The sequence below is a fragment of the Hypanus sabinus genome, chromosome 7 (genome assembly GCF_030144855.1).
Source record: "Hypanus sabinus isolate sHypSab1 chromosome 7, sHypSab1.hap1, whole genome shotgun sequence".
Classification (NCBI taxonomy): Eukaryota; Metazoa; Chordata; class Chondrichthyes; order Myliobatiformes; family Dasyatidae; genus Hypanus; species Hypanus sabinus.
Genome location: NC_082712.1, coordinates 144,049,508 through 144,074,800, shown reverse-complemented (window position 1 = coordinate 144,074,800; position 25,293 = coordinate 144,049,508). Strand labels below are relative to the sequence as shown.

The 25,293-nt window shown below is 39.7% G+C and overlaps 1 protein-coding gene and 1 long non-coding RNA gene across 4 annotated transcripts in view; one reads left to right on the top strand and one right to left on the bottom strand.

Moving 5' to 3' along the window:
* LOC132397292 (uncharacterized) overlaps positions 1–25,293 on the top strand; it is a 51,979-nt gene that overhangs the window by 20,876 nt on the left and 5,810 nt on the right. The window contains exon 2 of the long non-coding RNA XR_009513329.1: positions 18,969–19,044. This is a non-coding gene — a long non-coding RNA (uncharacterized LOC132397292). The remainder of the gene's footprint in view (positions 1–18,968; positions 19,045–25,293) is intronic.
* Positions 8,591–25,293, bottom strand: part of LOC132397289 (zinc finger protein 143-like) — a 49,972-nt gene continuing 33,269 nt past the window's right edge. For all 3 annotated transcript variants that reach the window (XM_059975872.1, XM_059975874.1, XM_059975873.1), the window contains exons 11-16: positions 22,472–22,651; positions 20,753–20,977; positions 19,088–19,242; positions 16,021–16,182; positions 12,575–12,757; positions 8,591–9,911 (exon numbers count right to left, since the gene is read on the bottom strand). In XM_059975872.1, the coding sequence (XP_059831855.1) occupies positions 9,822–9,911; positions 12,575–12,757; positions 16,021–16,182; positions 19,088–19,242; positions 20,753–20,977; positions 22,472–22,651 (995 nt within the window). In that variant the 3' untranslated portion in view covers positions 8,591–9,821. The remainder of the gene's footprint in view (positions 9,912–12,574; positions 12,758–16,020; positions 16,183–19,087; positions 19,243–20,752; positions 20,978–22,471; positions 22,652–25,293) is intronic.

Here is a 25,293-nt window from a genome sequence, read left to right as displayed (position 1 = left end):
AAGGAGGTGGGGATTGTGCGGCATTCCGACAGCCTGTGGGCCTCCCCACTCCATATGGTGCCCAAGTCCATGAGAGGGTGGAGACAGTGTGGCAACTATAGGAGGCTGAACGACGCCACCATGTCCGATCGCTATCTGGTACCACACATCCAGGACTTTACAGCCAACCTGCACGGGGCTTGCATCTTTTTGAAGATTGACCTGGTCTGAGGGTATCATCAGATTCCGGTCCACCCAGACAATGTACCCAAGACACCCTCATTACCCCCTTTGGCCTGTTTGAGTTGCTCAGGATGCCGTTTGGGCTCAAAAACACGGCACAGACGTTCCAGCACCTGATGGACACAGTAGGGCAAGATCTGGACTTTCTGTTCATCTACCTGGATGACATTACTTATTGCCAGCTGCTCCCACCAGGAACATCTAGCACATTTACAGCTGCTCTGCCGCGGCCTAAGCGACTATGGCCTGGCTATCAACCCCGCCAAGTGCCAGTTCGACCTACCCGCCACGACTTCTTGGGACACCGGATCCGGTACTTCAAGTATTTCCTGGAAGGGAGGGAGTTCACGGTCTTCACAGACCATAAGCCCCTCACTTTTGACCCATGGTCAGGCCGCCAGCAACGCCACCTGTCGTACATCTCGGAGTTTACCAACGCGATCAATCACATCTCCGGGAAGAACAAAGTGGTAGCTGATGCGCTGTCATGCACCTCCATACAATCAGTTCACTCTCTGTCTCCAGGGGTGGATTATGCGGCGTTACCTAAGACGCAACAACTGGACAGCGAGATGCCGGCGAACCGAACAGCAGTCTCTGGACTCTGCCTCGAAGACATACCCATTGGGCCCGAAGGTAATGAGCTTCTTTGCGATGTGTCCACCAGGCAACCTCGGCCCATTGTCCCGACCACTTGGAGGCGCTGCGTTTTCGACGCCTTGCACGGTTTAGCCCACCCTTCCATCCGGGCGACCATCTGGCTGATCGCAGGCAGGTTTGTGTGGCATGGCCTACGCAAGCAGGTCAGGCACTGGACCAGGACATGCACACACTGTCAAACCTCCAAAATCCAGAGGCACATGAGGGCCCTACTGTAACCCTTCCAGTCGACACATATGAGGTTTGAGCATGTACATGTGGACATCGTTGGCCCACTGCCGGTTTCGAGAGGAGCGAGATACCTGTTCACCATGGTGGACAGGTTCATGAGGTGGCCAGAAGCTATCCCACTCGCTGACACGGCCACGGAGACATGCGCCAGAGCCCTGATTACCACCTGGGTGGCACGGTTCGGACTCCCAGCCCACATCACTTCAGACGGGTGTGCAGTTCACATCGGCTTTATGGTCCGGCACAACTCGGAACCCAGCTCCACCGAACGACTGCTTACCACCCACAGTCCAATGGCCTGGTGGAACGTTTCCATCTGCACTTGAAGTCAGCCCTGATGGCACGCCTCTGAGGGCCAGACCAGTTGACAAACTCCCCTGGGTGCTGTTTGGCATCCGCACGGCACCCAAGGAGGACCTTGCTGCATCATCGGCCGAACTTGTTTACGGTGCCCCGCTCAGTCCCCGGTGTGTTTGTGCCAGCACCCCGTGGCCAGGAGGACACGCCTACCACAGTCCTAACTAAACTCCAGGGGCGGCTTGGAACACTTGCCTCAGTCCTGACATCCCATCACGGAACAACACCCTCTTTCATGCCCAAGGACCTGCAACAGAGCAAGTATGTTTTTGTTTGCCGAGGCGCACACAGATCACCCCTGCAGCAACCATGCGAAGGACCCTACAAGGTGGTGCGCCATAATGGGACGACCTGTGTTCTCGACATCAGCAATTGTGAAGAGACTTTTACCATTGACCTCAAACTGGCACATCTGGACCTTGAACGCCCGGTTGCCATGCTACCCCCAAGACGACGAGGCCGGCCACCTAAAAGAACTGACACTGTGCAGGCTGTGGACCCTGCACCTCCTAGCACCGGTTCTTGGTTGGGGGGGGGGGGGGGGGGTCATGTGGCAGCTCGCTCATGCGGCAAGTGAACCGGCTCCAGCTGACATCACTTCCGCCCCGCAAAGCGGGAGCGGGTGCTTAAGCGCACGTGGATTGAAACAGTGAACAGTTCAACCAAACCCTGCTCGAGTCAGTGTGTTGCTTTCTCTTGTTGCGTATCAGCACAACCACATCTGTTTCATTTATTTACTATTAAACCAGTTGTGTTCTGTTTGTAAAATTTTATGTTTTCTGAAGCAATATGCCTGTGAAGCTGTGGCAAGTAAGTTTTTCATTGGATCTGTTCGCACATATATTTATACATATGACAATAAACTCAATTTTGAAACTTTGAAAACCTCCTTAACCTTGAGTTACGGACAGGACAAAAGGTAGTTGCTCTGTCATAATAGATACCATTGTTTTTTCTTGAAAATCCTATATGGTTTAGTTACATTCCCAGCAGCTGAGTAGAGTTTAATGTAATTGGTTCAGACCATTGGATTACTCATCTAGTAATAGTCATTACATTATTATTCAAACCATACATACATACAGCTGAACAAGACCGTGTTCCTTTGGGGCCAAGGTGCAAATCATTCAAAATAGCAAGCGAGCATTTAAAAATAGCAAGTAACATCATTCAGAATAGCTAGAAAAGAAGCATATTTACTCAAAAATCATATATATGAGGCTTGAATTGAATTGACTTTATTTCTTGCATCCTTCACATACACGAGGAGTAAAAATCTTTACGTTACGTCTCCATCTAAATGTGCAATATACAATTATTAGTAATTTATAATAAATAGAAGTCAATGTAACATAGAATACACTCAAATCAGCGTGAGTTAATCAGTCTGATGCCCTGGTGGAAGAAGCTGTCCCGGAGCCTTGGTCCTGGTTTTTATGCTGCAGTACCACTTCCCGGATGGTACCAGCTGGAATAGATTGTGGTTGTGTTGACCCAGGCCCCCAATGCTCCTTTGGGCCCTTTTCTCACACCTGTGTTTATAAATGTCCTGAATCATAGGAAGTTCACAACCACAGATGCGCTGGGCTGTTGGCACCACTCTGCAGAAACCTGCAATTGAGGGAAGTACAGTTCCCATACCAGGCAGTGATGCAGCCAGTCAGGATGCTCTCAATTGTTCCCCTTTAGAAAGTTGTTAGGATTTGGGGGTCCATACCAAACTCCCTCAACCTTGAGGTCAAGTCCTCACTGTAACTGAGGCTACACAGCTCCTGTATCATCTGTCCCTCCACCAGACAAGGGTAATAGGACTGTAGCAACTTACATTATCACGCTCAACAGAGACTTGCGATTGCAAGTGAAGTGTCAGGGACTATCTCCCATAGTTAGAGTGTGCCAATGCTTCTGAGTAGCAGCAGCAACATGGTCTGCAGCCAGGTCAGCTCTTCCATACCCAAACCGGCTCCTCTGCCATTCCAGCAGTGTCTTCCGATATCCCAACCAGCTTCTTTCTCGAAATCCTGACTGGTTCCTCCAAAATCCCATCCAGCTCCTCCGATATCCCAACTGGCCCCTTCTCCACCATCCCGGCCAGCCCCTTTGACACCAGTCCAGCTAGTCTGATTAGACTAGCTCACCGATGAAGTAGCCCTGTACTACCCAATGTTCTCAGTATAATTGTCTTTGGATCATTAGAAAACAAATTTTACAAAAGAAAGCACACACCACCATCTTACCAGAAGAATCTGCAATTTCAGTGAAAAGTGGGGAAAACGTTTTAATACCCCTGCTATTTGAGTATTGTCCCATGGATTTATCTAATCTCACATTCATCTTAATAATATTACACTTGCTAAAAATCCTTTGCATATTACCTACCTAATTGTATTTTAATCTTTTCTATGATCATAAGCTTTTATTGCCTATACACTTACATTTGAATTTAATTTTGACAACCTTTGAATTAAATTTTTTACATCAGGATGTCCTTTATTGGATACAGCGCAATGTTCAATACTACCATCCCTTCAAGACTAATCAATAAGCTTCAAGACCTTGTCTTCAATACCTCCTTGTGCATTTGGATCCTTAATTTCCTCACACGTAGTCCCCAGTAATTGACAACAACATCTCCACAATCTCCGTCAACACTGGTGCACCACAAGGCTGTGTTCTTAGCCCCCTGCTTTACTTACTTTACATCTGTGACTGTGTGGTTAAGCACAGCTCCAAAGCCATATTTAAGTTTGCTGATGGCATCATTGTTGTAGGACAAATCAAAGGTGGTGATGAATCAGCTTATAGGAAGGAAATTTAAAATCTGATCAGTGCCATATCAACAACCTCTCACTTAAAGTCAGCAAGACAAAGGAGCTGATTATTGACTACAGGAGGAACCTGTATGTCTATGAACCAGTGGTCAGTAACTTAAGTTCCTTGGTGTTATAATTTTAGAGGACCTATGCTGGGCCAGAATTTAAGTGCAATAACAAAGAATGCGCAGTAGTGCCTTTATGTCCTTCAGAGTTTGTGAAGGACACCTAAAACTTTGACAGACTTCTATAGATGTGTGGTGGAGAGTATATTGACTGGCTGAATCACAGCCTGGAATTGAAGCACTATTGCCCTTGAGTGGAAAATCCCACAATAAGTAGTTTTTATGGCCAAGTCCATCATGGGCAAAGCCCTCCTAGCCAATGAACACACGTACATGAAGAGCTTGTTGCAGGAAAGCATCATCCATCCATCATCAGAAATCCCCATCACCCTGGCTTTGTTCTCTTCTCACTGCTGCCATCAGGAAGAAGGTACAGCAGCCTCAGGACTCACAGCACCAGATTCAGGAAAGGTCATTAGTCTCAACTATCAGGCTCTTGAAGCAAAGGGGATAATTTCACTCAACATCTCTTGCCCCATCACTGAACCATTCCCACAACCTGAAGATGTCAGGGGCAAGTTGTTTTTTTTTCCTTTTTACACAGAGTGACTGAGTTCCCATGCATTATAATCTTGCGGATAAAGCTCCTTTAAGGAACCTTATCAAACAGTTTCCCATCATCCATGATAACAGCATCCATAGCTCTACGTTCATCAATCATCCTCGTCACCTCATCAAAAAACTCAAGTCAAATTGCTAAGACACAACTTGCCCCACACAAAGCCATCACGGGGAAATCTGCAGATGCTGGAAATTCAAGCAATACACACAAAATGCTGGTGGAACACAGCAGGCCAGGCAGCATCTATAAGGAGAAGCACTGTCGACGTTTCGGGCTGAGACCCATCGTCAGGACTCAAAGCCATGTTGGCTTTCTCTAATTAGACCATGGTTTTCTAAATGCTCATAAATCTTATCCTTAAGAATTCTCTCCAGTAACTTCCCTACCACTGAAGTGAAACTCATTTTCAATAGTTTCCAGGATTATTCCTGGTTCTCTTCATGAATAATGGAACAACATTAGCTACTTGCCAGTCCTCTAGGAACTCGCCTGTGGCTGGAGAGGATATGAAGATATTGGTCAAGGCCCCAGCAATTTCTTCTCTTGCCTTTCTCGATAACCTGGAGTATATCCCATCAGGCTCTGGGGATATCCACATAATGCATTGTCAGAATCCCAACATTGCATCCTCCTCTACCTTAAAATGACCTAGCATATCAACATGCTCAGCACTGATCTCCCCATCTTTCTTCTAAATACTGATACAAAGTACATATTGAGGACCTCACCACATCAAATATTCCTCCCTTTATCCTGGGTGGTCCTATCCTTTTGCTCTTGATGTCTGCATAGAACGCCTTTAATCTTACCTGCCAAGGGCTTTTCATGGACCTTGTTGGCTATTCTAATTCCCTTAATGAGTTTTTTTTTCTGGCTTCTTTATAATCCTCATGGGCTCTGTTTTATTCTTGCTTCCTAAACTTTACACGCTTCTCATTTTTCTTGACTAAATTCATCACTTGCCAACATCCAAGGTTCTTACCTTGCCATCCTTCTGGAACATATTTGTCTTGTCCTCTGTGCAGTTGGTCTTTAAACACCCTCCATATGTTAGATGCAAACTTGTCCAAAAATAGATAACTCTCCTAGTTCCTGATTAATGCTCTTGTAATTTGTCATACTTCAAATTTAATACTCTTCTGCAAGGTTCATACTTAACTTTATCTATAGCTATCTTAAAACTCAAGGAGTGTGGTCACTATTCCCTAACTGTTCACTACTGAAAGGTCAGTCATCCAGCTAGGCTCATTGCCCAACACCAGTCCAATACAGCTCTTCCTCTTTTTGGACTATTTAGACATTAACTTAAGAAACCCTCCTGTATGTACCTAACAAATTCTGTCCCATCCAAACCTCTTGTGCTCAGAAAGTTCCAATTTATATTAGGGAAGTTGAAGACACCTTAACAACAGCCCTATTGTTTTAGACCTTTCCTTAATCTGCCTGCATATCTGTTCCTCACTGTCCCAGTTGCTATTGGGGGATCTGTAGTACAACCCAATCAGAGTGATTGCACCCTTCCTATATTTGAGCTGTACCTATATAGACTCAGCGGACAAGTCCCTCTGAGTGCAGCTGGGACATTAAGCATCTATTCCCATCCCTCTCTTAACCTAGTCTCTGTAATGGCCACAGCATCATAGTTACATGCACTAAGTTCATTACTTTACTCATTATACTCCCAATATTAAAAATTCACACACTATAAACTATCCATCCCATTGTATCTATTACTTTGCTTCGGTTTTTACTGGCCCTGACAATAACCTTCCACTCCACCCCTCCAATTTCTGACCTGGTGCTCCAGTTCCAAACCCTCTGCCCAACTAATTTAAACCCTTTGGAGCATCATCAGCAAACCTCAAAACCAAGATATTTATTCACCTCATTTAGGCACACCCCTGCCGCAGTAAAGGTTCTAATTATCTAATAACCTGAAACCCTACCCTCTGCACCAATTCCTCAGCCACTCATTCATCTGTACTATCATTCTATTCCTGCCCAGAAATTACTACCTTGCAAGTCCCGTCTCTTTCCTAATTCCTTAGACTCTCTGCACAGGACCTCTTCCCTCTTTCTACTTGTCATTGGTGCCAACGTGCACCAGGACCTCTAGCTACTCACCCACCCTCTTGAGGATATTCTGCAGTCACTCAGACATCCTGTACACTAGCAGCTAGGAGGCAAAACACCATCCCGGCATTTCTTTTCGCAGCCACAGAACCTCCTGTCCTTCCCTCTATTGAGTCTCCCACCACTATCACTCTCCCTGCTGAGTCACAGTGCTGTGGGCCTCATTGCTGATGCTGTGCCCTGAAAGTTCAACCCCAAGCGGTATCTGAAAGGGTACATATACTTGTTTGCTGGGGGGATGCCTACACCAATTGCTTATTCCCCTTTACTTCTGGTCCTGCTATTTGAGGCCTGCACTCTGGGTGTGACCCACCTCAATAAAGAGTTATCAATGATGTTTTCAGCTTCTCAGATGAAGCATAACCAGCTCCAGCGCCTTGACCTTGTCAGTCAGGAGCTGAAGTTGGATGCACTTCCTGCAGATGTCATCATTAGGGAGAACGTTGGATATCCTGCAATCTCACATTCCCAGCCTTCACTATCATCCTGCCTATGTGTGTTATTCCTTTGGTTCTAACTTCTCAAGTTCTAGTTTCTGACTGTTCTCACCAAAGCCTGACCACTCTAACACTAACCCTTATACACAATGGCCACTCCATTTACACCTCCCTTCTTTTTATTGGCCCTTGCTAAGTTACTAATGACCAAGCAATCTCCCACTCCACAGACAAGTCCTGACAGGCTCCACTTGCCTCTTAATGCTGGTGCATAAAGTCCACAAGGAACTGTCTCCAACTTACTCCGTGATCTCCTGCTCCACAGACCAAGGTGAAAGTATATCAAAAAACAGTTTTTTAAAAATCAGGATAAATTGAATTATTTGATTTCAAATAGGACCATAAACTTCTGCAAGCTGACCATACTGCTTTTAAAAAATATTGATTAGCCTGTTGGTTAAACAATTGCTCTTACTGTAAAAGCTCATTACGTGTGCTGCTTCTAATCATAGTCCTCGATCACAGTGTTCAAAAGTGTATAAAATTCATTCTGGCAGCAATATGGCTCATGATTTACCAATTCAACTTGTACTATAAGAATATTAAAGAATAGTGGGTATTAAGGGTCCATATTAGAAAGTAGTTCTGGTAAAGATCAGCAATGACCTTACAGTAGAGGATCACTGAAATGTTCCTATCTAGTAAATAAATTCAATTATTCTGAATCAATGGATACCTTAGTACATTAGGAACACCTTAGAAATTATTCAAAATTTAGGTAGCTAGCTTGCCAGCAAAATCCATCAGCCCTTTTATTTTATTTATTCATTTTGAAAATAGACTCAAGAAAATAAACAGCTATTAATATAACAGTGTTTTGATGTAAAAGAAAAATGACCAGTAAAGCAATGCAGCTCCTAAATTTTCTTCAAAGTCAGCCACTTCAACTTCACAAGAACCAATGTTATACTGGATTTTCCAAGTTTGTCACAACAAAACTAGAAAAAAACTTTCACAAGCAAAATAGTTTCAAAAAAGTTTTAATATACAAAAAATAGTCCCTAACAATATTACTGATAAATTAAGCTATTTCAAGACATTTTAATTCCACTCCCCCTAATTTTACCTTTAAAATATAAAACAAGATCTTGTTTGAAACTTCTAACTAAACTGACTTTCATCTTTTAGTATATCAGCTAGATTTTCTATAGATGGGAATTATTGCTCAAGTTTTAGCAAGTTTGAAACCCTATGCACAGGATTCATCACTATATATTCAGCAGGTCATTCAAACATTTATTGTGCTTTTTTCCCCCTTTGTGCTTTAAGAATTTAAAATGCTTTCAGAATAACACCTGACAAAAGGAGAATAATGCAACTTGAATTTAGATTGTATGTCTTTAATATTGCACAACCAAAATCTGTCTTTTAAACTTTTACATGATCATATGTAAAAAGTAAAATGTAGGTTACATCTGAGGCATTAGTATGTATTTACAGGTAATTGGTCACAGGCAAAAGATCAAATATCTTTTTATAGTAAGAAATCAATTGTCATAAGTGTAAAACTGTAGTCCCAAACATGTTAGATTCCTTAATGCTTGTACTAGAATATAATATTCCCACTTGTGGAAGTTCATGCAGATCTAAGTTTTCAAAGCATGCTCAGGCACCCCACATTTTCAGGCCTACAGTTTAAGGTACCTTAATATCAAGAACCTGATTTGTCTAGTCAAGACTGTGCAGAGTCTGCAGGCGGTTATGATTTATATTCTAAAGCTGCAATATACCATTAAGATATGTTTATACAAACGTTTCTGAAAATGATGAGGAAAATTCACTTACGTATCTAGTAAACTTTGGAATAATGTCCACATTTATTAATCAGTAGTATAGCAAACATTTTGCTCAGTCTCACATTCATTTCTACCTTTGTGGTTTGATTTTTTAAAACATTGTGGTGTATCTAAAGCATCTAAGTAAAAACAAAATAAATTAGAATAGTATACATTTCAGAGGGGAAAAATAGAGATAAATTAATTCTGAGATTCCCAGAACCAGTTTGTAATCACATCCTTTGTGTCAGTAAGTTATCCTCAACTACCATTTTAAATGGTTGAAGAAATTCATGAAATTTATGAAATTCACAATATATTGCAACTTTAAATATGTAGTTTAAAAGCCACATATAGCCTGCATGTGATACAATCTGCATACTTTTTACAGTACAGCTATTGTTAGAAATAGGCAGAACTGCAACCCTGACACTTCCAATTAACTTTTATTGATGTTCATCAATCTCTGAGGTTTCACCATGCTGTATTCTAGATGCTATTCTGATTGCTTCTTCCAATGATTGTTGCTCACCAAGCTGTAAAAAAAATGTAATAAATGAGCTGTAAAATTAAATAGGTCTTGTGGAAAAAAAACGCAATTCTTAGTTCTCTTCATTGTGTCATTTATGGCGGTGGCATCCGTTGGTCTCGAGAGACCATGCATCTGCGCCTGGAGTTTCCAGGGTGCAGGCCTGGGCAGGGTTGTATGGGAGTTGCCCAAGCTGCAGGCCTTCCCCTCTCCACGCCACTGATGTCCAAGGGAAGGGCACTAGGACCCATGCAGCTTGGCACCGGTGACGTCGCAGAGCAATGTGTTGTTAAGTGCCTTGCTCAAGGACACAAACATGCTGCCTCAGCTGAGGCTCGAACCAGTGACCTTCGGTTACTAGTCTGATGCCTTATCCACTAGGCCACGCGCCAACATGTGTCATTTATACAGTTTGATGTTCCATCATTCTATACTCAAACTTAAATATAGACAGAAGATACTGGGTATAATCAGCAGACCAGTTACTATTTGCGGAGATAAAAAACAATTAATATGTCATTGATCTTTCATCAAAACAATTCCTGCAACATTAACAGTTTCACTCTCCACCAACACTGCAATAAATGCCAAGCCAAGAAAGCTCACCAGTGCGTCTACTTCCTCAGGAGACTAAAGACATACGGCACATCAACTTTGATTCACACAAATTTTTATAGATGTATCACAGAAAGCATCCTATCGAGATGCATCTTGACTTGGTATGGTAACTGTTCTGTATGTGTCTGCAAGAAACTGCAGAAGGTTGTGGACATGGCTTAGCACTTCACAGAAACTAGCTTCTTCACTATGGATTTTGTTTAAATTTCTTATTGCCTCTGTAAATCAGCCTACATAATCAAAAACTTCACCCATCCCAGACATTCTCTCTTCTCACCCCTCCATTGGGCAAAAGGTATAAAAACCTGAAAGCCTCAATGCACTTAATATTAATACAAACAACTCAATACTCACAGCTTAATTTTTTTAATTTCAAATTAATTTTGATTTAAATTTCTCATCTGCTGTGGTGGCATTCAAACTTGTTTAAGCTATTTGAATAGTAAAATTTATCCTTGAACTTTATTTTTTTATGCCAGTACTGAAAATAATATTGATATCACAATAAATGTACAGCTTTCTTCCGTATCAGCAATGCTTATTATGAAATAAACAGCTAAAATGAATTTATATTTCCTTACTTTAGAAATAACAGTAAAAAACAGGAATAGTAGCTTAACAAAGAGGTAATGGATTAGTCCATGTATAGAACTCATTCTATAAATTTGAATACTACCACAACAATTGAGGAATCCAATTTTAATAGTGACCATTAAATTACAGGATCATTGTAAAGCCCTTCATCGTTACTTATACTCTTCTGGGGAGAAAAACCTCATCTGGACTTAATACAATTAAGCAGTTAGGAGCCTGTTTATGGTATGGTTAATAATGCTGGCTCAAATGGTAATGGCCACACCTCTTGAACAAATGCAGAAAATATAAGGTGGTATTCCTATCTTATGATTACAGCAAGAAGGGTGATTGTACACCAGGTTTCCTCCTGAATTGCTGCTTGTGCTGAATAAAAACCTAACCCTAATGCTAAACCCTAACCCTATATCTACAAAAACAAGTCAAATGTTTATCATTAAGAAAACTTGGGATAAATAGAGATTAGATGTAATTTTCTGTTTGCAAATATTCTTCAATTTTACATGTTTACATCTTCTCAAGGTTAAGTCAGAATAGGTAATAAATACTGGCCAAGGATATTCACTGACCTTAAACAAATAATCTAGGACTTTAATACTTCAGTAAGATTCAACATGTCTGCAAGGCAGGTCAGAAAATTGTATGGGAATTGTGGAAAATTTATTCTTCTATTTTGCATTTGAAGGAGCTATAAAATGACTAAGGCCAGGAATTTAGTCAGAACTTTATTACAGAAGTTAGTTTGATTTAAAAAGCACATTTATTACTAGACAATGTTAAGTTATCAATATTATAACAGGAGAGGCTCTGAGGAAATATACCTTTAAAAATCTATTATGCTTTAGCTTTGACACTATTTTATTAAATATAATGGTTTCAGATTCATTAAGAACTGGATTGCATAAAGGCTTATGATTTGGTCAGTGAACTCAATGACTGATTCCAATCACAATACTGAAAGCATCAATTTACAACAGTATCGATGTTCATAGATGCCCAGACAGGGAACTTAATAATTTTTCCCCAATAATATCTACAAATCATTAAATATTAACTATTAAAGTGGCCACAAACTATTCTGCTGATACAAGTAGGGCTTTGATTTATAGCAATACATACATGGTCTCTCAAACTTTATTGGTGTACAGTATGTATGTGGTACTTTTTTTCCTTCTCTACATTCAAAATACGTGCAATGTAGCAACATCCTAAAAATAGAAGAATATAATTAAAGGGAGGTGGGAGTCAAAATTTCAATACAAATGAGTGTTGGCATTCAGTCATTCTGAGGGCTTAAGTGCCTTGGCATCTGCAGTACAACACAAAATTTATCATGTATTCCTGTTATTCTAATTTTTAAAAATTTTAACTAAGTTCTCTTAAAGTAATTAGAAATAGTGGCTGTAGATAAAACAAACTGTATATTTTTTAAATGAAGAGAGAATGCTCAAAACCCACCTGCACTGCAATTTGAGTGCCATTTGCTGTGGCAAGTAGCGTAACAGGCCTTGCTCCTCCAGCTACTAAATGATGCTCATGGTGTTGTTGGGTAACCATCTTTTCCACTTCAACAGATGTAGCCTGTAGTGCAGCAATAGTTGTCTCACCTCTCATCACACAATCTGGAGTTACAATAGCAACCTTTAGGAAACAGATGCTTTCAGTTAACTAAAGTTTGCAGAACCTGTATGGGTCAAATTTAGTTCATTCCATAAAAGTTACGTAGACAATGATTGTTTTGAATGGAACTGTTGATTAAACAATTAGAAGTGATTATAGTTCAAAAGAAATTTAAAGAGTGTATAATTGGTTTGCCAGTGACATCTGTGACTGTGATAAAAGACAAAAGATTTAAAATGCCAAGATGTTTTTCTTTTCAAAGATTCCATCTGGACTCATAGTATTCCCAGTATTTTTAACTTTATGCCAAAGACAGATGCTGATCAACAGTCAACTACTCTTTATCTGTCTCTAGTCTGATGAGTTGGATACTGTCTGTTGTAATATAATTTCAACATTGTATTGTAAAAAGCTTTTAACAGAGAACATTATCAAAATATTTAGAAGATTGATAACAAGAATGATAAGATGAATAATCAAAACCTTGGTTAAAGAAAAAGCTTTTGAAGAACTTTTTTTAAAGAGTGGTAATGAGGCAAAGGGATTTAGCAAGAAGTAGTTCCAGAATTGGGATTTGTCTCTGAGGGTATGGCTGCCATTAGGAAGAGCAATGAAGAATCTGGATTATCAAAAGATCTCTAGGAGTTAAACCAGATTCTAAAACTGGAGGGACAAGACCACAGGATTTTAAGAAGAAAAGTGAAAATTTCAAAATGGAGGTACATGAGCTAATATTAATTAATGATCACAGAATTGATGAGTGCATGTTACATAATGTGAATGAGAGTATGAGTAAAAATATTTAGCACACTCTCAAGTTTATGAAGGGTAGAACAAAGTGTGTGGACCTGAATGTACTGAAAAATCAAATGTAAAAGTTAACAAACAGAGACAGATTGAGAAGGACAAAGGCCAATCAATCACTTTCATTACATCATATTGAACAGCAAGGCTATCTCAGCAGAGATGAAAACCTGATTGAAGGCATCCAAATAAGCAAATAAGGGCAATGATGTGATAGTTTACATAGACGAAAGGGTTGTTTTTTTTAAAAAAAAGGGGACCTGAGGACAGAGAGAATCAGTAGCACGTTCAATTATCATGTAAATCAAAAGACAAACAAGTTGGTTAGTAGAATTTTGGAACAGGCAGTAGCAAGTGCCTCCAAAAGGACCACAACCTTGTTGTTGGGTGTGCAGGCTTGCATGCCTCAGTGACCAGGAGAACTATGTTGGCTGGAGTCAGGGCTTTAAGTTTTGGCTCTTGGTTAGTCACCTATGCCAAACAGGTCAAAGGCCAGATTAAGAGTGGTCCAGCAGTTGTTCAGGTTTAGCTTGGCTAAAAACTGACTGGTAAAACAAAATGTTGCAGAAAAAGCAATGAAGAATCCTTCTAAATCTGAGTGCGATGGTATTCCTGAGTCTCTATTTGGGACTTGCATGACTGACAGTAGTGGAAACCAAGAGGAAGCTGACATGACGAAAGAAGCTCTGCACACTGCCAGAGATAGGACCTTCATTGCTGCCCTGATTGCCAGTGGCATAATGGGCAGTAAGTAAGTAGAAAGTGGTTCTCATAAACAAGATGAATTTGAAGAGAGCACAAGGGGTGTTAGGAGAAAATACGGAGAGAGGGAAGTTTAAAACCACAGAAGAGGAAGTTTGGTCCACTGTATTAAGAGAAAAGAGTGAAGTTTCAGAGTAAAAGTACACATTATTGGCCCAAGTATTGTTTGTTAAATTACTGAAGTCTATTAAATAGATCCTTTTGAAAAGACAGTGAATTAAAATTTTTGTTTAATATGGAACTAAGCCAGGTAGCATAATAAAGTGTTTTGTTGGAAAATCAATGCAAGTTTGCATATTTTCTGACACCCCATTGTTCAACTCCTAGTGAAATAATTCATGGCTAGGAGATGAACAAAAATTTGCAAATGGGAGAGCACAACAATGATCTTGAAACATTCTCACTAATCTGCTAGTGAGTCTGCCTCTAGTCAACTTTAAAACAATAGTCCATGGCTTGAGAGAATCTGGGAAGGTTTATAAAAGGAGGGTAAAATAATTTGGACCATAAGATATAGGAGAAGTAAGCCTTTTGGCCCATCAAATCTGCTCCACCATTCAACCATGGGCTGATCCAATTTTTCCAGTCATCCCCACTCCTGTCTTCTCCCCAAACCCTTTGATGCTCTGGCTGATCAAGAACCTATCTACCTCTGCCTTAAATGCAGCCAATGACGGACTCCACAGCTGCTCATGGCAACAAATTCTACAGATTTACCACCCACTAAAATAATTTCTCTGCATCTCTGTTCTAACTGAAGGTGTGCCCTCTTATCCTAGACTCCCCTACCATGAGAAATAACTTTGCCATATCTAATCTGTTCAGGCCTTTTAACATTTGGAATATGTCTGTGAGATCCCCCCCTCATTCTCCTGAACTCCAGGGAATACAGCTCAAGAGCTGCCAGACATTCCTCAAATGGTAACCCTTTCTCCTGGAATCATTCTATGAACCCTCTCCAATGTCAGTATATCCTTTCTAAAATAAGAAACTGCACACAATACTCCAAGTGTGGTCTCATGAGTGCCTTATAGAGCCCCAACATCACATCCCTGTTCTTGCATTTGCCTTCTTCACCACTGACTCAGCCTGGAGGTTAACCTTTAGCGTATCCTGCACAAGGATTCCCAAGACCCTTTGCATCTCTGCATTCTGAATTTTTCCCCTATCTAAATAATAGTCTGACCGCTTATTTCTTCCACCAAAGTGCATGACCATACACTTTACAACATTGTATTCCATTTGCCACTTCTTTGTCCATTCTGGCAATTTATTCATTATTTAAATATAGCAACTAATTAAATTAGGTTTGACAGGGAGCATGATAATCGCGACTGGCAGGGAAGGGATAGTGCTGTAAACTGGGAAATGCTTTCATATCCAATAGTTAAGTCAACAATCTTGCTGACTTGCAAGTTAAGTGTGGAAGCCAAAGACTTCTGGATGCATAATATACTTGACCTTGCTATGATCATCATGCTTAAGCATGAAGTCTGAAAAGATCATAATATTTGGGACACAAATGTGCAACTGTGAATACTGTAGATAGGTTTACGGAAGAGATAAAATAGCATTTTCAGAAAAATATTGTAAGGTAGCACTTATAACTTCCAGTTGGTTAATGCACGAGTTTGACCCTTTGACTGGCAACAGTTTACAAAAACATCCTGAATGTCATTGCTTTCAAAGATATCAAACATACAAAGCAATTGCTTTACCTGTTGACCATCTGAACAATCTGTTGTTACCATTGTAACTGAATGGGTATCCTGTGTTGAAATAACTGCATCATGTGCGGGGACTGTGATGGTAGTACCATCTTGTGTTACCATTGTTATAGTATTGCCAATCCCTGGGAGATCTGTCTGAGAAATGCTAACCTGAAAGAAACAAACAATGCAGATAAAAACTTCTTGCATGCAGAGCTGAAGTTTTTTCTACAATCAGCCCACTACTTTGGCTCTAGAACAAGATCGATTAAGTAAAAGTCTACAAGGAATTTTTAAAAATTCTTGCAGACTAACCCAACTGATCTTATACTTAATCAGTTGACAGAATAACTTTTTCTTCAACTTAGTCTTAAGTGTGTGTCCTCTTACTCCGGTTTAAATTCTCGTGAGTAGAAACACCCTGCCAACATTTATTTTCTGCAGCCCCACTAAGAGTCTTGGGTCAATAGGAATGCTTTTCCTTATAAATTCCAAAGAACACAGACCATGCCTAGGATCATTGTATTGAACTTCTCTGAACTGCCTCCAACGAACCAGAATCAGGATTAATATCACCGGCATATGTCATAAAATATGTTGTCTTTGCAGCAGCAGTACAATGCAATATATAATAATAGAAAAAAGAATTGTGAATTACAGTAAATATACATACAGTGGCATGCAAAAGTTAGGGCACCCCGGTCAAAATTTCTGTTACTGTGAATAGCTAAGTGAGTAGAAGATGAACTGATCTCCAAAAGTCATAAAGTTAAAGATGAAACATTCTTTTTAACATTTTAAGCAAGATCAGTGTAATGTTTTTGTTTAGTACAATTTTAGAGTGAAAAAAAGGAAAGGAGCACCATGAAAAAGTTTGGGCACCCCAAGAGATTTCAGCTCTCAGATAACTTTTACCAAGGTCTCAGACCTTAATTAGCTTGTTAGGGCTATGGCTTGTTCACAGTCATTGTTAGGGAAGGCCAGGTAATGCAAATTTCAAAGCTTCACAAATACCCTGACTCCTCAAACCTTGTCCCAATAATCAGCAGTCATGGGCTCCTCTAAGCCTAGCACTGTAAAAATTAAAGTAAGTGATACCACAAAGCAGAAGGGGGAGAGGGAGGGGGAGAGGGGGAGGGAGGAGATATATAGACACACACACACACATACATACAAACCCCATTTCCAGAGAAGTTGGGATATTTTCCAAAATGCAATAAAAACAAAAATCTGTGATCTGTTAATTCACATGAACCTTTATTCAACTGACAAAAGTACAAAGAAAAGATTTTCAATAGTTTTACTGTCCAACTTATTTGTATTTTGTAAATATACACAAATTTAGAATTTGATGGCTGCAACACACTCAACAAAAGTTGGGACAGAGGCATGTTTACCATTGTGTTACATCACCTTTCCTTTTAATAACACTTTTTAATTGCTTTGGAACTGAGGATACTAATTGTAGTAGATTGGCAATTGGAAATTTTGTCCATTCTTGCTTGATATATGACTTCAGCTGCTCAACAGTCCGTGGTCTCCGTTGTCTGATTCTCCTCTTCATGATGCGCCATACATTTTCAATAGGAGATAGATCTGGACTGGCAGCAGGCCAGTCAAGCACACACACTGTGTCTACAAAGCCACGCTGTTGTAGCCCGTGCAGAATGTGGTCTGGCATTGTCCTGCTGAAATAAGTATGGACATCCCGGGAAGAGACGTCGCCTTGATGGCAACATATGTCTCTCTAAAATCCTAATATACGCCTCAGAGTCAACGGTACCTTCACATACATGCAACTCACCCATGCCATGGGCACTGTTGCATCCCCATACTATCACAGATGCTGGCTTTTGCACCTTTCACTGAGAACAATCAGGATGGTCGTTATCATCTTTGGCACGGAGAACTCGACGCTTGTTTTTTCTGAAAACTAGCTGAAATGTGGACTCATCTGACCACAGCACAGTCCATCTGAGATGAGCTTGGGCCCAGAGAACTCGCTGGCGTTTCTGCATAGAGTTGATGTATGGCTTCCTCCTTGCGTAATACAGTTTCAAGTTGCATTTCTAGACGCAGTGACAGACTGTGTTAAGTAACAATGGTTTTCCGAAGTACTCCCAAGCCCAGGTGGCTATAATTATCACAGTAGCATGACGGTTTCTTAGGCAGTGCTGCCTGAGGGCTCGAGGATCACGCGCATTCAACAGTGGTTTCCGACCTTGCCCTTTATGCACTGAGATGTCTCTGAATTCTCTGATTCTTTTCACAATACTATGTACTGTAGATGTTGAAAGACTTAAATTCTCAGCAATCTTGCGTTGGGAAATGTTCCTTTTGAACTGACTAACAATTCTCTCACGAATTTTGGCACAAAGGGGTGAGCCACGACTCATCTTTGCCTACAAAGACTGAGCCTTTGATGGACGCTACTTTTATACCCAGTCATGATACCTCACCTGCTACCAATTAGCCTGCTTAATGTGGTATCTTCCAAACCCGTGTTACTTGAATATTCAGTGCACTTTTCAATCTTATTTTAACTCTGTCCCAACTTTTGTTGAGTGTGTTGCAGCCATCAAATTCTAAATTTGTGTATATTTACAAAATACAATCAAGTTGGTCAGTAAAACTATTGAAAATCTTTTCTTTGTACTTTTGTCAGTTGAATAAAGGTTCACGTGAATTAACATATCACAGATTTTTGTTTTTATTGCATTTTGGAAAATATCCCAACTTTTCTGGAAATGGGGTGTGTGTGTGTGCGTGTGCAAGAAACTAAGTCCTCTCAATGGAGCCTGTTGTATGTATTGTAGAGCCCCAAACCCATGAAATAAAAACTACCATACCATTAACCTTCTGGATAACCCTACAATCAGAGAAGTTGGTTGTGTACTGCTTAATATTTTTGTAATTTTATGACCTATTTGCATGAAAACTGCATTTTTTTCAAAAAGGAAAACAAATGAAAAGAACTTGGATTAGAAAAGAACGGAAAAAAAATCAAGCAAGCAAAGCAAAGGTGGACTCCAGGTAAATTTCCAAGATGGAATCCCACATTTCCTTTTATTCTTACCTGTTGTTGCGTACCATCTTGAGCAATAAGAGCCATGTGTTGACTGACATTTGCCTGGGTAACAGTGGTAACCTGTCCAGATAACGCAGTGTCTTCATCAACTCCTGTTACATAAGTTATTGGTTGGCCCTTCAGGATTTCATCCCCAGAAGAAACTTTTGAAATAAAATTATACAAAAACAGAATGATACTTTATTTTTCTATTTTAGAAGTATTTTAATGGGAAAAAAAGATTAATTTAAGCCAAAAATGTCAAATGTTCTGCATCACACAAAAACTCTACCAACCAGATGGCTTTATAAATAATAGCCATCTTGGTGAAACTATATCTGATGCATTCCTTTGTCTTATCCACTTCCCATCCATTCTCTCTGCAACTTTACATTAGCCACTGCTTCCAGCACATCATTCTGCTTTCTATTTGGTTGCCACCATCAAAAATCCGTTTCCCTTCAGCCTGCAAACCTCACCCCCACCCACTTCTGCTTTCTGCAGGGATCACTCTCTCCATGACTCCTTGATCTCCTCATTCCTTCCCATTCACCCCTCCCCATACCCTGATACTTACCCCTGCAATCTATATATGATGCAATACTGGTCCCTTCGCCCCTCTCTCACCACCATATAAAAGGTCTAACAAACAGCCCTTCAAGGTTTACATGAGAGGCTGAGGCATGCACTTCCAAATACCTTTTTAACTATTTCCATGTAAAGTTGGCAAATTGCAACTGCCCAAAATATACTGGTCTCAATGTATCCCAACTAACAGTGTATCCCACTGTATTTAGCATTTTGATATCTGAACTTTCCCAACTGATGACAGTCCCAGTTCTCACAATAAATTTTAAGCCATTATGGTATACTTAAAGTTTAAATTAAAACTCTCAAATTATCAAAATTATATGTTATTGCTTTAGGCACATTAATTCTTCTCATCTTATGAACTTTCAGAAGAAAAAGAAATGAAGAAAATTTACAGGTTGTATGGCTGTTTCAGAGATCCATGATCCAGGTTCAATCCTGATAGTCATTGCTATTTGTGTGGAGTTTACACATTCACAAATTCTCTCCTTTCCAAAGAATCATCAGGAGGAAAAAAAGGGCATGTGAGAAATTTTTTTGTATTAATTGAAAGGAGAACTTTGCGTAATTCTACATCCACTTATAGTACCTGCATACAAGCTGTGTATGAATCAAGCACTCATAACTCTACAATCTATTATTATTTAGATGTTTCTTTACTCTTTTTGCCAAAATGGAAAATTTCAACAAATATTCACTTGTTATATTCTGTTTATGTTCAATCTACAAGCATGACTTAATGTTTGAAGTCACCTATTGTTTACCTTATTTGACGCCATTCCCAGTCCTGCATTCATGGCCTTATACTGATCTAATACAAATCAACATAAACCTGAGGGTTTGTAAGGCTGTCTTCATTTCTACTGGTGCGTACAAAAACAAGTGATGCATACAAGGCACAGGAGGCTAACATGCATTTTAACTGTGGCCCCAGTGCTAAGGATTCAATGGCACAAGACTAACCCTCATGCATATTGAGCAGGCCAGTGCTTCATATTATCTGCTTGTCACCTGTCAGTATTATTAGCCGGTCCAAGACAATTTACATGGAGGAAAATATTAATCTATCTAAATTAGACTCACCATCCTGAGGTTCAAAGAAAGTCTCTTCTTCTTCAGTTGGCTCGCCATCCCCATGTGCAGTTCGCTTATGCATTGCCAATGTTGAGGTCTGTTTATAAGTTTTGCCACAGTGGTTACAGTTATATGGTTTGGAATGAGTATGAACCACATGGTGTTTATATAAACTGGAGTACTCAGTAAATCGCTTGTCACAGCCAGGTACTGTACATACATAAGGCTTCTCCCCTGAACATTAAAATAAATGAAATTGTCACAATTTCAAATAAGGGCCAGGACAGTGATAATAAAAGGGAAATGTCAATGTAATTTGCTACAATAAAAATTTTTACAATATTTTTGCTAATAGCTTGAAAGGAATTAAGATCTATCAATGCTCTACAATCAGTATTTTACGGTACAGCTTCTCCCCAGCTTACGAATGTCCAACTAATGTAGAGACTAGCACTTGAAAGATCAGAAGGATGATTTACTGGCTACTGACGTATCTTTAATGCCTTTAAGACATTGGTCATTCCATATTTGGAGTACTGTGAGCAACTTTAGGCCCCATATCTAATAGATATACAGGCGTTAGAGAGGGTCCAGAGAAGGTTTATGAAAATGATCCTGAGAATGAAAGGGTTAAATTATGAAGCATGTTTAATACTGGGCCTGTACTAAATGGAGTTGGAAGAAAGAGGAAATTCTCACTGAAACCTACTAAATAGGGAAAGGCCTAGATAAATGGGATGTGGACAGGATGTTTCTAATAGCGGGAGAATCTATGAGCAGAGGACACGATTTCAGAACAGAAGGACATGCCTTCAGAACAGGTGAGGAGGAATTTCTTTAGCCAGAGGGTGATGTATCTGTGGAATGCTTTGCATTGATGGCTGTGGAAGCCAAGTCATTGGGTATAATTAAAGCAGAGGCTGATAGGCTCTCAATTATTAAGGACATCAAAGGTTATGAAAAGAATGCAGGAGAGCAGTTGAAAGTGAAAACAGATGAGCAACAATCGAATGGTGGAGCAGACTTGATGGGGCAAATGGCCCAATTCTGCTCTTATGTCTTAAGGTTTTATTGTAAAAGGAGACAATGTTCACTGCATTGCTGCCATAACTGGACTAACAGTCAACAGGTTTTGTGCCTCACGTGGTGTTCCGGAATCTAGGTTCGAAGTTTTTAAAGTCAAACCTGCAAAGCTACTGCTAGTTAGGTCTAATCAGTGAGTAACCAACTATACTAACAATATAAACACCTTGCTTACTAAACTACAGATTTTCATATATTTTCATATTCTTTTGAACATTAAAAAAGTGAACCTTTTATGATTAGAGAATACAAATCAAAATGCAATCTTGTTCTGTGTGCACCAAATGATAAGAGTGATTATCTTTTTTTAAAAAAAAATCAGTTATTGGATTAAAATTTTTTAAAAATCTGTAGTAGGGTGGGAAATGCAAGACAAATCACATTCTATTCCCAAGCTGTTACATATTGTTTCTTAATAGTTGTTTCTTTTTATGTTGGTTAAAGCCTTACTATTGGCTAAATACCTTCTCACCCACTGACATTTGGGGAAATGGGGAAAAACTATAACTATCTTTACTGAAGGTTATGGTAATTACTCATTCCTAGATGTTTTTGTAAAACTGAATTAACCTAATATCAAACAGCTTAAATAGATAAGTAAAACATAATTTGAAATGACTAGCAATAGTTTACTCTTATCAATACCTGTGTGTATTCTCATGTGATTCTTGTAATTGGTTGCACTAGCAAAGGCTCGCCCACAGCCTGCCTCTGGACAGAAATAAGGCCTTTCACCTGTATGAGTCCGAATATGCACTTTGCGAATATTTGATGTAGTGAATGATCTTCCACAACCTTCAAAAGGGCATTTGAATGGCCTTTCACCTGTTTGTCAGATAAAGTGTGATATGTGTGAAACCAAAATAGACACAACTCAATAAAACGCATGTTATTGCAGTAAAGCATTTGCAATTATTAGTCAACAAGTAAATTTACTACCTTATAGCTACATATGTAATAAAAAGTCATCTGAGAACAAGGGAATACTGTAACATCTCACTAGATGTCCTTACAATAATAATCTGAAGTTACAGCATTAAAACAAAACAAAAGACTATTTATTATTACAGGCTTAGTTATTTTGGGTATTTAGCTGGTTAGTAAAGACAACCAAATAGATAGAAAATTGCTGCCATTCAGTTTCTTGTTTTTATAGTTGTATGGAGATGTTCTGAATATTTACCACTCTGTCAAAGTTCAAGATATTCCATGAAAAACTAAGGTTTTCCCATTAAAACAGAAGATGAAGGGATGATTTTATTATAGGAAGAGTACAAAAGCTATTTCCAGGCATGAAGGGGTCTAGAATAAGAGAATCATGGTAGCTGAAAATTAAATGTAAAAAATTTAACAGCAGAAGGAATTTGATATACATAGGGTTCTGAGATAACAGAAAACAAGAATTAGTGACTGAAATTGATTTAATTCAAACAAATAAGAATGCTGATTACTAAAGTAGAGGTTAATGAAGAGTCAGGGTTAAATGAAGCAGCAGCAAATTGGAATCTCTATGTGAGATGATACATTAACACTGACCACTTCAGCCAAGTAATTCATTATTATGGAACACAATATTGATCATGGTACACCAAAACCTAATTGTTATTGTGCCTCATATGAATTCACTTTACTGGCCATTACACCAACTCAATCTCTCTTGTGTAGGACTGTACAGTTTGGAAAAATGCAAAGAATCAGAAAACAGAATCTGCTTAAATTTATAACTACATGGCCAACAGAACAGAACATCAACATGTCTGGCAGTAAATCATCTTACTATATATTAAAACAACCTAACATTAGCAGATAAACTGATAAATGTCCAGCTGCTCTGCTAATACAACTGAAGCATGCATACTAACTTTAAAAATGTTTCTTTAGTCTTAATTTGGCTTAGGTGGTAGCATACATGCTTTATGTTAAAAACTATTAGTTCAAAGTATTCTTCAGGAATTAACAAGCTAACAATGACAGATGTTCCTGTGCAGCTTTGGAAATTGATGTATTGCCATAAACACTGGTTTGGTGTGCTTTTCACTGAGACTGGAAACAGATATTTCATGGCTCCAATTGCAATAATTCGAAATACAGGTAATCCCCTTGCATTAATCAAAACTCAAGTTAACAAAGTAGACTTAGAAGTTACATGTCAACTTCACTGTCAACCTTTTAGCGTCATACAGTAAAGTACAGAAGTCTTAAAGACATGTATATAGCTAGGGCTACTAAGACTTTTGCACAGTACTGTATCTGTCAATGTAGAGTGGAGTGTGTGTAAATCTAGTGGGAGCAAAGGTTATTGAAAATAGTGAGGGTGGGACACCACAGGAGGGGTGTGGGACAGATGACAGTGAGGTACCGGGGCAGGGGAGGGTGCAGGTGCAGACCCACTTAGCCCTGAGACAACAGGCAAGGTTATTTGAATCCAGATAATTGGTTTATCTATCATAACAGAACATCTCTCTGGTGCCTTCCCTCTCCCTTCCCCTTTTCCCAACCATGATTCCTCTCTTCCTGCACCTTTCCTATTCTCAGTCCACAATAGAAAACCCATATCAGAATTAGGCTTGTCGTTACTTTACAAAGAAAGCACAGCAGTGCCTCTACTCCTTAGGAGCTTGCAAAGATTCGGCAGGACATCTTAAAACTTCTATAGATGTATAGTGGAAAGTTTAGTGAATGGGTGCATCACAGCCTGGTATGGAAACAACAATGCCCTTGAACAGAAAATCCTTCAAAAAGTAGTGTACAAGGCCCAGTCCACCACAGGTAAAGCCCCCCCCCCCCCCAACCATTGAGCACATCTACATGAAACATTGTTGCAAGAAAGCAGTATCCATCACAAGGGACCCCACCACCCAGGACATGCTCTCTTCTTGCTGCTGCCATCAGGAAGGCAATACAGGAGCTTTAGGACTCACCATCAGGTTCAAGAACAGTTATTAACCCTCAAGCGTCAGGCTCTTGAACCAAAAGGGATAGCTTCACTCAACTTCATTTGCCCCATCATTGAACGGTACCCACGAACTATGGACTTACTTTCAAGGACTCTTCATCTCATGTTCTCAACATGTATTACTTATTTATGTATTCATGTTTTCTTTTTGTATTTGCACAGTTTGTTGTCTTTTGCTCACTGGTTGAATGCCCATGTTGGTGTCATCTTTCATTGATTATATTATGGTTAATACTCTATTATTGATTTATTGAATATGCCTGCACGACAATAAATCTCAGGGTTGTACATGGTGACAATACAGGTACTTTGACGTTAAATTAACTTTCAACTCACATCATGAAATTTTTTTTTTGCGGTGGCATTACAGTGTGATGCATACAATTACCATCAAGTCTTAGGCACCCCCTCTATAAATATGTGCCTAAGACTTCTGCATACTGTATTTGACAATGAAGGTACACTGACAATAACTAAGGTTATACTCTACTTTTACCTTATTCCCTTGTAA